At 41.5% G+C, this 11763-nt stretch overlaps 2 protein-coding genes across 3 annotated transcripts in view; both read left to right on the top strand.

Moving 5' to 3' along the window:
* Positions 1-856: 856 nt before the first annotated feature.
* On the top strand, positions 857-3046 carry msmp2 (microseminoprotein, prostate associated 2). 2 transcript variants are annotated; one of them, XM_047361838.1, is made up of 4 exons: positions 857-1121; positions 1233-1351; positions 1732-1840; positions 1934-3046. In XM_047361838.1, exons 1-4 carry the CDS (start codon positions 1072-1074, stop codon positions 2103-2105), a joined length of 450 nt encoding a protein of 149 aa, XP_047217794.1. In that variant the 5' UTR covers positions 857-1071; the 3' UTR covers positions 2106-3046. The 2 variants fall into 2 exon arrangements, with proteins under 2 accessions (XP_047217794.1, XP_047217795.1); XM_047361839.1 differs by having other exon boundaries at positions 866-1165; positions 1244-1351.
* A 186-nt stretch (positions 3047-3232) lies between these two features.
* nbn (nibrin) overlaps positions 3233-11763 on the top strand; it is a 17846-nt gene continuing 9315 nt past the window's right edge. Inside the window, exons 1-6 of the mRNA XM_047361333.1 lie at positions 3233-3385; positions 7630-7751; positions 10387-10508; positions 10597-10759; positions 10851-10954; positions 11030-11147. Of these exons, the coding sequence (XP_047217289.1) occupies positions 3355-3385; positions 7630-7751; positions 10387-10508; positions 10597-10759; positions 10851-10954; positions 11030-11147 (660 nt within the window). The 5' untranslated portion in view covers positions 3233-3354. The remainder of the gene's footprint in view (positions 3386-7629; positions 7752-10386; positions 10509-10596; positions 10760-10850; positions 10955-11029; positions 11148-11763) is intronic.

Genomic DNA, 11763 nt, shown 5'->3' with positions numbered 1-11763 from the left:
TTACATTATGGAAAATAATGAACTTTATCACAATATGCTAATTTTTTGAGAAGGACCTGTACATCACCAGCCCAGTTTAGCTCACATGAAACCAGTGAAGACAGGATTCCATATATACTCAAACGTCTGTATTTTAATTGTGTGAACACTAAGGATGCTACTCAGACCAAAGTCCTAACGATTCACTGTCAGAGTTGAACAATAATTTGCGAGAAGATCTATGTTTGTGTGTGTTTGTGTCAGGTCAGAATACGTATTTAGGCAGGGAAATCTCAGGAATAAACAAATCAGCGTTTCAGTGTTTTTGCTATTGAATTTCCTTTTAAATGACTCGGTGTGGTTAGTTCAAATATACGTAGCACTACAGAAATGAAAAAAAAAAACCAAAAGCCCAAAATAAACATCAAATTAAACCCACCATACGACACTGTATTTTTCTTTTTCTTTAAACAAATCCCAGATGGATGCACAGCGTGGACTATATATAGAAATATGTAATCAGATGAAACCATGTTGAGACTCATATTTGGTAAATGATGATTAATTAACCAAACCAACTGAGTAAAACGACTCAGTGAGTTGAATATAGAAACTTCTACTAAGATGTGTTTGAACATTGCAGAAAGACAAAGCCTGCCTTTTTTAAGTTTTAGTTTGAGCAGGAGGTCAAAGGTTGATGTTTACCTTTTTGTGCACACAAATGCAGCTCATTAGCTTGAACAATCAGCTATTGGCTGACTGTCTTTCGATGATGTAAACAGCGCAGTAACAGATAGGGTCAAATGGGATCCATTGAGACAAACGTTATCTGAAAGGCTGCACACTGTATGCTCAGAAGAGGGGAAGCGATGACGAACACAATGCTTGTGTATTTATGTCTGTGTTTGTGTGCAGATAGAAGAAGGTAATAGATGAGCGGGGGTTGATGAGTCTGTGTCGGTGCAGTATAAATAACTGAGACCAAAAAGAGAAAGTGCATCAGTCCAACTGTGGCACCGAGGAGGAGGTGTAGACGTTTAAAAAGAAAGGAATAAGATAAAAGAGGGGAACATGAAAGCAGCACAACGGTGAATGAAACGAAGAGCAAACGAAAGAGAAGAACTGACTGAGGACACTGTAAGGTCTGAAGAGAGCTTTAAACTGTAGTGCCAGATAATTGACACAGGTTTGTAGCTTTGATGGGATTATTGTGTGATCAGTGTTTTTCTTGCTTTTCATTAACCTTTGCAAAGCAATTCCCCAGAAATGGCCAACACAATAGGAGTACTCTTGGCTTCACTGTTGCTACTGGGAGCCAGTCTGCCATGTTGCGCTGTGTATAACAGTGGTGAATGCTTCTTCAACACTAAAGGTACAATTCTTTTTAAAACCTTTCTGCTAATAAATCCATATCCATTAGAAAGCATTTTATTTAATATAGTATTATATGTGGTGCTAAATGTTTGAATAGTTACCACAGTTTTGTTGATCTCTGTCCTTATTTTTAATAATTTCCCCATTTCATGTCATACCCTTATTATTTCTTCTGCAGATTGAGATTTAAGATAAAATTTTTGTGTGAACATAATACCACATAATCAAATTAAAATTTATTATCTTGAGAAGTTTTGCCATTAGAGATGAAACTTTACATTGGCTGATAGTTAATTTCTCGCTTATTCGAATACAAAAAATATTTAAACATTTTTACGGTTGTATTTAAGTAAAATTCTCTTTTCTTGTCCTCACCAGCAAACTGTGAACACATGGGTCAGGTTTATGGTATTGGGGAGAGCTGGATAACCAGTGACTGCTACCAGTGTGTCTGCATGGAGCCTTTTGGAGTGGGATGCTGTGACCTGTGAGTTGGTTCTCCTGTGCAGTTATAAGAAACTCTTTCTGAACCTTTGTATTTGAAGTCCTTGCTGTGATATAACTTTCTTCCTCCATATAGTGCAACTAAGCCTGTTGACTACCCAGAATGGTGCGAGATCGTTCGTAAACCAGATTCTTGCACCAGTGTTGCTGTGATGAGAGTCAATCACAAACTACCTTGCCTCTGGGGACAAGGCCGTCTCAGAACAGCTGGACAGTCATGGAAATCCGACAATGATCCTTTATTCTGAAATTAAGCCATCCTGGCACAACAAAAAAATTTGAAACTTGTTAGAACAAAAGGATATAACAAAGAAAAGAAACATGTAGAATTATGATTTTCCTTTTTAACTTTGTGACCGATACTTTGGTTGTGCATCTGTTGACTACAATTAAGGAGTTTCTTATTTTGTTTAAAGTAGTATTTAAAGCTAGAACTATTAATAAAGCTAAATGCTGCTTTTACAGTATATGTTATATTTCTTGCCATTATTTAGCCCTGTGATTTAGACTTGCATTTTTTGTTATTCGGTTTGTTGTATTGTTGATTATCCCAATTCTAACAAACTACAGAAAAGACACACGTGTCATTAGAAAATGGTGTTGACCAAACAGTAAAAGATAATATTGTTTTTACCTCACAGATTATTTATTTAATGAAACCATATTTTATTTATTTTATTTTAGAAAGACTGCACCATATTTAAGGAAAGAAATGCAATAGAAACAAATAATGATTATCTTCTATGGTATTAATATAAAAAAGGAATGATGCATACAGTGATATTCTATCATTTCTCATATGACCATCTGCTTGGATGCACTAATAGTTCATGTATTGCAGTTATTGTTATTTAAGAACATTTTTATTCCTTCTATTAGTGTATATCATATTCACATGCCTCAATGAAAAATAATATTTGATTTCATTTTTATTTTTTTATACTTTTTTTTTATTTTATTCTATACAATTCAGTTTAAGTCTCATTAAACATCAGAATCATTAAATCGTGATTCTGATGATAAAGTCCTGATGTGTGTTAGCTACTGATAGTTACTGATCCAAATAATGAATGATACATATTATGTTTATGTATGTTTCAGATTTTTTTTCCATGTTTTCTAAACGTTACATTATTGTATTTCCTGCAACACTTTTGAAAAAATTAAAAAATGTTTCCCAAACTTTCAACACTTTTTTTTCTTTGTTTTATTTTTTTAAGTATAAACATTTAACATTTTTCATCAGAAATGTCTTCATATAAAACAAATGATGAGAGCATAAACCGACGATTTGTTTTATTTCTCACCAAGTTGTTTTTTTCCCCCCTTCTTGGATCTTCACTCTGGTCTTTTATTTTGAAAACAACGGCGCAGAGTTATGACGTCAGCAGTGGCGCGGAGCGTGTTCATCGTGACGAGGATTTGTTTATCTTAAAAATGTTTGTTCCTCTCGTTTTGCTTGTTGCAATTACTGAACAGTGAAGAAAAGGCTGAAACATGTGGATACTGACTCCTCAGCAGCCCGGAGGTAACTTTCTTCTTCAAGGCCGACATTTTTAATGCTAACTGCGGGCTAACAGGTCAAAGTTGGGCTTGAAACCTTTTAACGCTGCCTGCAGAGGCACACTGGTGGTTTATTTATGGCAAATGCTGAAGTGTGCTGAGCAGTGATAGGGTATAAAACACGTATGATGTGTTTAAGAACAGGGTGAAGGCTGTGATGTAGCTAATAAGAAAGTTGTTAACACGTAGTAAACAGAGAGGAGGCTGAAACAGCATATGTTTGTGTGAAAAACTAAGTGCATCCAGTGATTGAACAGCGTGTAGTCTTCAGCTTTCACGAAGAAGGCCCCAGGTTTGACTCTAGAATATCTTTGGGTACAGAGGAGTCCAGGCCCTATGGTTGAAAAATAAGCCCAAATCATTACTACTCCTCCGCCATACCTGAGGGTTGCCATCAGGTCCTTGGGCTGAGATGCGTTTTTTTTGTTTTGTTTTTTCCTCTAAGATAGTGCTTTTCATTACATTTAAATATTTCTACTTTTGTTTCTTCTGACTAAAAGATTTTTTCCTGAAGTCCTGTGGTTTATTTCAGAGAACTTTACAAACATAAACCATGCTGCCATTTTCTTTTGAGTGTCAAGTGTCTTTTATGCTGTAGATGGATAGTTTTTTTAATCCTTAGAGCTTATTTTTATTTGAACTTTTATAGAATATCACCAACTGTTGTTATGGCTACTGCTTTAAGACATTGCCTCACCAGGAGCCTTTAAAGGCAAAAAGTGTTTCTTCAACTTTACATCACATCAATACTTGCTTTAAAGCAAGTTTGGATGTTTTTTTTTTTTTTAGATCTAAAGAATTATTAAGTGCAATATAGAATATGTATATTTTTTTATTATAAAAAATAGCACGATAAAAAAAACTAAGAAGTTATATACAGAAAGCTGTCAGTGTGACTGCATTATCTGTGGTCAATGCAAAAGGAACAATCATTGAGTAAAAGACAAAGTCCAACATTAAAGTTTTTTTGTTTGTTTTTTTTTACCGTGTCCTGTCTGGCAGAGTATCGCTCAGAGTTGTGGTCTGAGTGATAATAAATTGCCCAACAGATTTACTTTCACAAGCAGAGCATCACAGTTAATGCTTTAAAGCTCTGCTTGATATTTATAAAAGAAACTTTATTATAAACGTCTTTGGGAATATTGCAATTGTTACGGACACAGAGACTGAAATGAAAAGGAAAAAAGAAGCTCAAAAAAGAGAGAGATGGGGCAAAAGGAAAAAAGGGGAGAAAAGGCGGAAAGAGTGGAGGAGAGAAAGAAGGATGAAGAGAATACAAGATTACACCCTGCTTGCTTATACACCTGCAGCTGTTTTTTTTTTTTTAACAAAATATTACACGGTAATTCTGAATGTAAAATGTACTTAGTGAGAGGTGCAGCCCAAAATAGAACATCTGTGTATCTGTCAACACCTGAAGCTTAACACCTGTGAGTATGAGTGTGGACACGCTTTTGTATACAAGGTTTCTCCACAAAAATATGCAATAGTGAGTGTGAGGACCCACAGGCCTGCCCCATGGTCCCTGGACGGACACTGAGGAGATCCGAGCCACAGACATCTAAAGGCCCCCAAAGCACAAGAACCTCAGGAGAACCACCGCCGGGACTACCGCAACCCCCCCAGAGAAAAGCAGTGGAGAGTCCCAGGGGAACCACCCAGCAGCGACAGTGCAGAAGCCCCAGGGAATCGCAGCGACGAGTCCACAGGCCCCGCCGGCAGCCGTCCACGGCCGAGCAGATCCAGCCATGGACCCAGAGGCCCAAGACCTCGGGACACACCACCCCCCAAGCAGAGGCAGGACAGAGCCCAGGGTGCCAGGCCCCGGCAAGCAGCCACCGGGTGTGAGCCAGCACACACCAAAGCACCCGGCCACGGACACCGAGAACCACAAGTACACCAGTGGGCAGAGACTCCAACCTTCAAATAATCATGTACAGTTATGCACTCAATACTTGGTCGGGAATCCTTTGGCAGAAATGACTGCTTCAATGCGGCGTGGCATGGAGGCAATCAGCCTGTGGCACTGCTGAGGTCTTGTGGAGGCCCAGGATGCTTCGATAGCGGCCTTTAGCTCATCCAGAGTGTTGGGTCTTGAGTCTCTCAACGTTCTCTTCACAATATCCCACAGATTCTCTATGGGGTTCAGGTCAGGAGAGTTGGCAGGCCAATTGAGCACAGTGATACCATGGTCAGTAAACCATTTACCAGTGGTTTTGGCACTGTGAGCAGGTGCCAGGTCGTGCTGAAAAATGAAATCTTCATCTCCATAAAGCTTTTCAGCAGATGGAAGCATGAAGTGCTCCAAAATCTCCTGATAGCTAGCTGCATTGACCCTGCCCTTGATAAAACACAGTGGACCAACACCAGCAGCTGACACGGCACCCCAGACCATCACTGACTGTGGGTACTTGACACTGGACTTCTGGCATTTTGGCATTTCCTTCTCCCCAGTCTTCCTCCAGACTCTGGCACCTTGATTTCCGAATGACATGCAGAATTTGCTTTCATCCGAAAAAAGTACTTTGGACCACTGAGCAACAGTCCAGTGCTGCTTCTCTGTAGCCCAGGTCTGGGGAATGCGGCACCTGTAGCCCATTTCCTGCACACGCCTGTGCACGGTGGCTCTGGATGTTTCTACTCCAGACTCAGTCCACTGCTTCCGCAGGTCCCCCAAGGTCTGGAATCGGCCCTTCTCCACAATCTTCCTCAGGGTCCGGTCACCTCTTCTCGTTGTGCAGCGTTTTCTGCCACACTTTTTCCTTCCCACAGACTTCCCACTGAGGTGCCTTGATACAGCACTCTGGGAACAGCCTATTCGTTCAGAAATTTCTTTCTGTGTCTTACCCTCTTGCTTGAGGGTGTCAATAGTGGCCTTCTGGACAGCAGTCAGGTCGGCAGTCTTACCCATGATTGGGGTTTTGAGTGATGAATCAGGCTGGGAGTTTTAAAGGCCTCAGGAATCTTTTGCAGGTGTTTAGAGTTAACTCGTTGATTCAGATGATTAGGTTCATAGCTCGTTTAGAGACCCTTTTAATGATATGCTAATTTTGTGAGATAGGAATTTTGGGTTTTCATGAGCTGTATGCCAAAATCATCCGTATTAAGACAATAAAAGACCTGAAATATTTCAGTTAGTGTGCAATGAATCTAAAATATATGAATGTTAAATTTTCATCATGACATTATGGAAAATAATGAACTTCATCACAATATGCTAATATTTTGAGAAGGACCTGTATACTCCCTGGTCCAGGCTCCGGTACCACCTAGGGGCAACCGGACCCAGGAGGTGGTCCCCTTCCCTCCTAGGGCAGAGACAGGCAGACAGCGCCGGCACCGCCCAGACCCGGGTGACCCCGGCCCGGCTCCCGCCACCCGCCCCGAACCCAGTCCCCAACAACCCACATCCACCTCCGGAGAGGGGGCTATGTACAAAAGAGGGGTCCACATGGCTCAAACCAGCCCGCCAACCGGAGCCGCCCCAGGACGAAGCAGTCCCGACCCCCCAATGAGCTACGATCCCAACCCCATGAGTCTCCCACCCCCAGTGAACCCCAACAAGAATCTCCCCACAGGGCCACCCCCAACAAGGACACCGATATCGAACACATCCCCCGATCCCAAACGCCACCAATCCCCTCCACCACAGGGGCACACCCCCACAGGTGAACTCCATGGCCGAGAAGCCGATGAAGCCACATCCACACAGCAGAAGCTTCACACACAGCCCCACTGTAAGAACCCCTGCTCCCCCACCACACAGCGCGCCGTAACGGCAAGGCAAGAGCCCCGCGCAACGCCACCCCCTCCTACTGGCGCAACAGGGCAGACCCCACAGAGCACCGCACCATGACGGGACAAACTCATCCACCAAGAGGTCCCCTGCCCACTGCAATGACCGCCCAGGGAGAAACACTATCCAGCTCACCCCAAAGGCTGCAGCCCATACACAACCCCCCCCCAAGCAGTCCAGCCGGCCCTCCACCCAGCCACCCCCGAACCCAAGGGGCAGAGCCAACAGAGCGCCCAGCCCCCGAAGCCTGGCACCAGACAGAAGCCACAACCAGGCAAGCAGGGCAACCAAACACATCCCACCCCAACACCAAGGCCGCCACCAAACTGCACTCCCCCCACATAGACAGGCGAACCGAGACCACCATTTCATTTTTTTATTATCAGGTTTATCTGATGTTTGTTTTTTTACAGGTGAGACGTACTATCTCCTTCCTGATAAAGAGTACGTCGTTGGCCGTAAGAACTGTGACATCCTTCTCCCCAGCGACCAGTCCATCAGCAGGTCTCATGCTCAGCTCACTGCTACAGACCAGGTGAGAGATGGAACAAAATTATCTAAAAGACATGTTTACAATTTATTTAGGATGTTGTGCATGATCAGTTTGCATGTAAATAAACCATATTCTGCTTGTTGCAGATCTAAGCTAAAACGGTGCATGTAGGGAATTGAAGAAGATGCGTTTATGTTGGATTCAATAGATGATGTTCACCGTATTTACAGGGGCGACATTATTTAGATGTCCTTAAAAACTGAAGAAGTGCACTAAAATCTACTTGTTTGTGCAGCCAGGAGCTCAGGGTGTTCAAGGCTGGGGTTGTTTTATTCCTTAATGTTAAGGCTGAGCGTGTCATTATCTTGGAGGTTCTCTGATGTAAACATTGCGGAGGGTTTTCTGCAGTAGCATCCAACTAAATAGAGATATAGCTGTAATTAACTCTGCAGAACCCATCAGGATTATATCGGTCTCACTCTAAATATTATGGCAGCATGCCAGCCATTCATCCACATTATTCTCTGGAAAACAAACCAGGCAGGAGGAAAGCAAACAGCAGCTGAAGCTTGGCAGTAATTTGTTGTCACACTTGGTTCGTTTGTGACTTACATCCTGATTCAAACAGTGGCTGAAGATCGGATTAGAATTCATAAATCAATGTTAAATAAAGTAGTTTTTTATAATATTATGAAACTTTTAATTAAACTTTTTTATGTAAGGAATATATGTTAATTCTCTATCACATAGATGCATTATTACATGAGCATATAAAGTGACTGTGCAATCTGGAAACGTTTTCATGTTGTTATACTTTCACACAGCAGGTGGAGCTGTTGTCTCTTAAAAGTGCAACACAAATGCTAACTGATAAAGGTTGACTTATTTTCATGTGGATCACAATAAATTAGGCAAGTTCATTTATTTCAGTTATTCAGTTTAAATGTGAACCTTACATGTTACATAAATACATTACACACAGAGTGGCATAATTTAAGGTGTTTATTTCTACTTTATTTTAACCATTATGGTTTACAGCATATGAAAACTTCAAAAAATCAGTTTCTCAGAAAATCGGAATATTACATAAGACCAATAACAAACTGGATATTTAATACAGAAATATCAGCCTTCTGATAAACATATCCATCTATTGTAGCTAAGACGCTTCTTATGTTGTCTCCGGTTCGGGAGGGATTGAACACAAGGAATGCAACAGTTGTAGTTCATCTTGATACACCTTGAAGCTCTGACTCAATGTGCACTAAAAGGTCAATTATATAGCGCTTTTCCAGCCACACCGACCCCACAAAGCACTCGTACTCGTCGTCTTCCGCTTATCCGGGACCGGGTCACGGGGGCAGCAGACTCAGCAGAGACGCCCAGACGTCCCTCTCCCCAGACACCTCCTCCAGCTCCTCCAGTGGGAGCCCAAGGCGTTCCCAGGCCAGCCGAGAGACATAGTCCCTCCAGCGTGTCCTGGGCCGTCCCCTGGGCCTCCTCCCGGTGGGACGTGCCTGGAACACCTCCCGAGGAAGGCGTCCAGGAGGCATCCGGTATAGATGGCCGAGCCACCTCAATTGGCTCCTCTTGATGTGGAGGAGCAGCTGCTCTACTAATAATAAAGTCCCTCAAAGCACTTTATTATTTAATTAATGATGTTTGAAAATGCCAAAAACTGGCTATATTGTCGGGATTTTTTCCTTTACTATCACCTCCACAGTTTGTTTCACGAGAGCATCAATAAATATCCATTAAATTTGAAAATATTATTATATGCAGTCACTGTGTGCAGTTTATTGATGAAAATCACATTTCTTTATGTAACAGGTGTCTTCAAGAAGCCTATTTAAAAGGGCTGTGTTTCTAAAACCAGCATTTGTGTTTGTGGCGCTATGATTGCAGTTACCTAAAAAAGACTGAAGTTATAAATAGTTTTTATCATCGTTTTTATAACTCTAGTATCACAAAATATCGTGCTAAAAGTCCATTTCATCCACCCCTAGGCTTTTCATCACACTTCCCTCCAGGCTGGGGTTATTATCCCTGTTGATTGTTTTTTTTTTTTTTCTACCGCATTTTTCCTTCCACTGAACTTTTCATTAATATGCTTGGATACAGTGCTCTGTGAACAGCTTGCTTTGTGGCTTACCTTCCATGGGGAGGGTGTCAGTGACTGTCAAGCCAGCAGTCTGTCCCACAACATAACATTTCTAGTTTCAAAATCAATTTTTCTTATAGTCTTATGTAAGATTCAGATTTGATTCAGATCTGAGAAACTGAATTTCAGGTTTTTATTAGCTGCGAGCCACAACCATCAAACTTAACAGAATTAAATGTTTGAAATGTATTCCTCTTAGTACTAGACTACTGCCATAAATGAACATTTCAATGATTTATTGGGATGTATACAGAACATTTTTGCCAAACATTCACTTTGCAATTGAACAGAAACTTCACTTGTAAATATCTTTAAAAATATGTTCCTGTATTCCCCTTCATTTATTCTTCTTACAGCTTTTTCTCGAGTTTCTATAATGCTTCAGATGCGTTCATACGTTCATCTCACTGATAAGATTTTGAGTTTTTGCATGCATGTGTTCACATTGAACAGAAAGCTGCGTTGTGCTCTGCTTGATCTTTGTGTTTAACTGCTTGCCTTTTGTTTTGCTTTTAGACCCTGACACTAAAAGACACGTCCAAATACGGCACCGTCGTCAACAACCAGCAGCTAACAGCGCCTGTCGAGCTGTCATCGGGGGACAATGTTACGTTTGGGGTTTTTCAAAGCAAATTCACGTGAGTAAAATGAGGAGAGACTCCTTTGCTTACTAATAACATCCAGTTTAGTCACGTTAATGCGCTGCTGTGTCTTTTTCTGCCTCAGTGTGGGGTTTCTAGAGAAGCCAGTGGTGTGTTCGTCCTGTTTGGATGCTGCTGGCAAGACGTCGCTCTCTCAGGCCCTTTCAGCTCTGGGTGGGAAGCTGGTGAACACCTGGACTCAGGACTGCACCCACCTGGCCATGCCAACTGTTAAAGTCACCATAAAGGTCCGTTCCACTGTCTTTTCCATGTTTTCAACCCGGTTGACATGTTTGCTTCTAGCCATGTGCTGATGCTTTTTTTTTTTTACTTACCTAGACGATCTCTGCTCTTCTGTGTTGTTGCCCCATTGTGAAGCCGGAGTACTTCTCAGAGCTGAGCAGCGCCGTCCTGCAAAAATCAGCCCCTCCCAAAGCAGAAAGGTAAGAGCAAAGCCCCTTTTAATTGAGATTTCTATTGAATTTTCTTTATCATATTGTCTGTTCTTGGTTTTTAAGTTATATCCCTGAGATCAATGAGCCCAGCTTGAGTAAAGAGGACGTTAACCTTGGAACGACACCAGTTCGGAAACAGCTTTTTACTGGAAAGACCTTCGTTTTTCTCACAAACAAGCAGGTCTGTGTCTTCTTCTTTTGTTAGAGATGTTTTTCATGATGCACAAACCACAATGAGCTGCATTACTGCTGGGGAAAAACATGACTGGGATCAAATGATGAGTGTTGTGCTCTTATAAGTAATGCACTTGACCATTGCTGCAGGAAACTTATGTGATTTGATATGTACTAGTTGTCCATCACCCATTATTGCAGATGAATATTTGCTACTTAACTATTTTAGCACCTTTTCTGGATGTTAAGATTTGAGAAATGCATCATCCTTCTGTTGGTCATCTCTGTCAAGGTTTCAGCTAATTTCTCTGTGTTTCTTTGTTGGTGTTTTATTTCTATCAAACTGCTGTCGTTGGAATTTGTTGTAGATTTGGTTAAAGGTATGGGAAAACGTGTCTGGGACAGGTTGCTAGTAGCAAATTGCTCAAAGATTTTGTTTTAAATTGCCTCTTTGCTCATTGGTCTTGTAATTGTAGATATATTAGAGGTTGAACACCTAATTTTAGAGCCTTTGAATTCATAGGTCAGAGTTGAGTAACTTATATTGTCAGCTACTGGTCTAGAAAGGAATGAAAAAGCAAGTCCAAAGAAACGTTTCAGAGGACATTCAGAGAGTCTGAAGG

This window comes from Girardinichthys multiradiatus, chromosome 3 (genome assembly GCF_021462225.1).
Source record: "Girardinichthys multiradiatus isolate DD_20200921_A chromosome 3, DD_fGirMul_XY1, whole genome shotgun sequence".
In the NCBI taxonomy this organism is placed as follows: domain Eukaryota; kingdom Metazoa; phylum Chordata; class Actinopteri; order Cyprinodontiformes; family Goodeidae; genus Girardinichthys; species Girardinichthys multiradiatus.
This window is presented reverse-complemented; position numbering and strand designations above follow the sequence as displayed.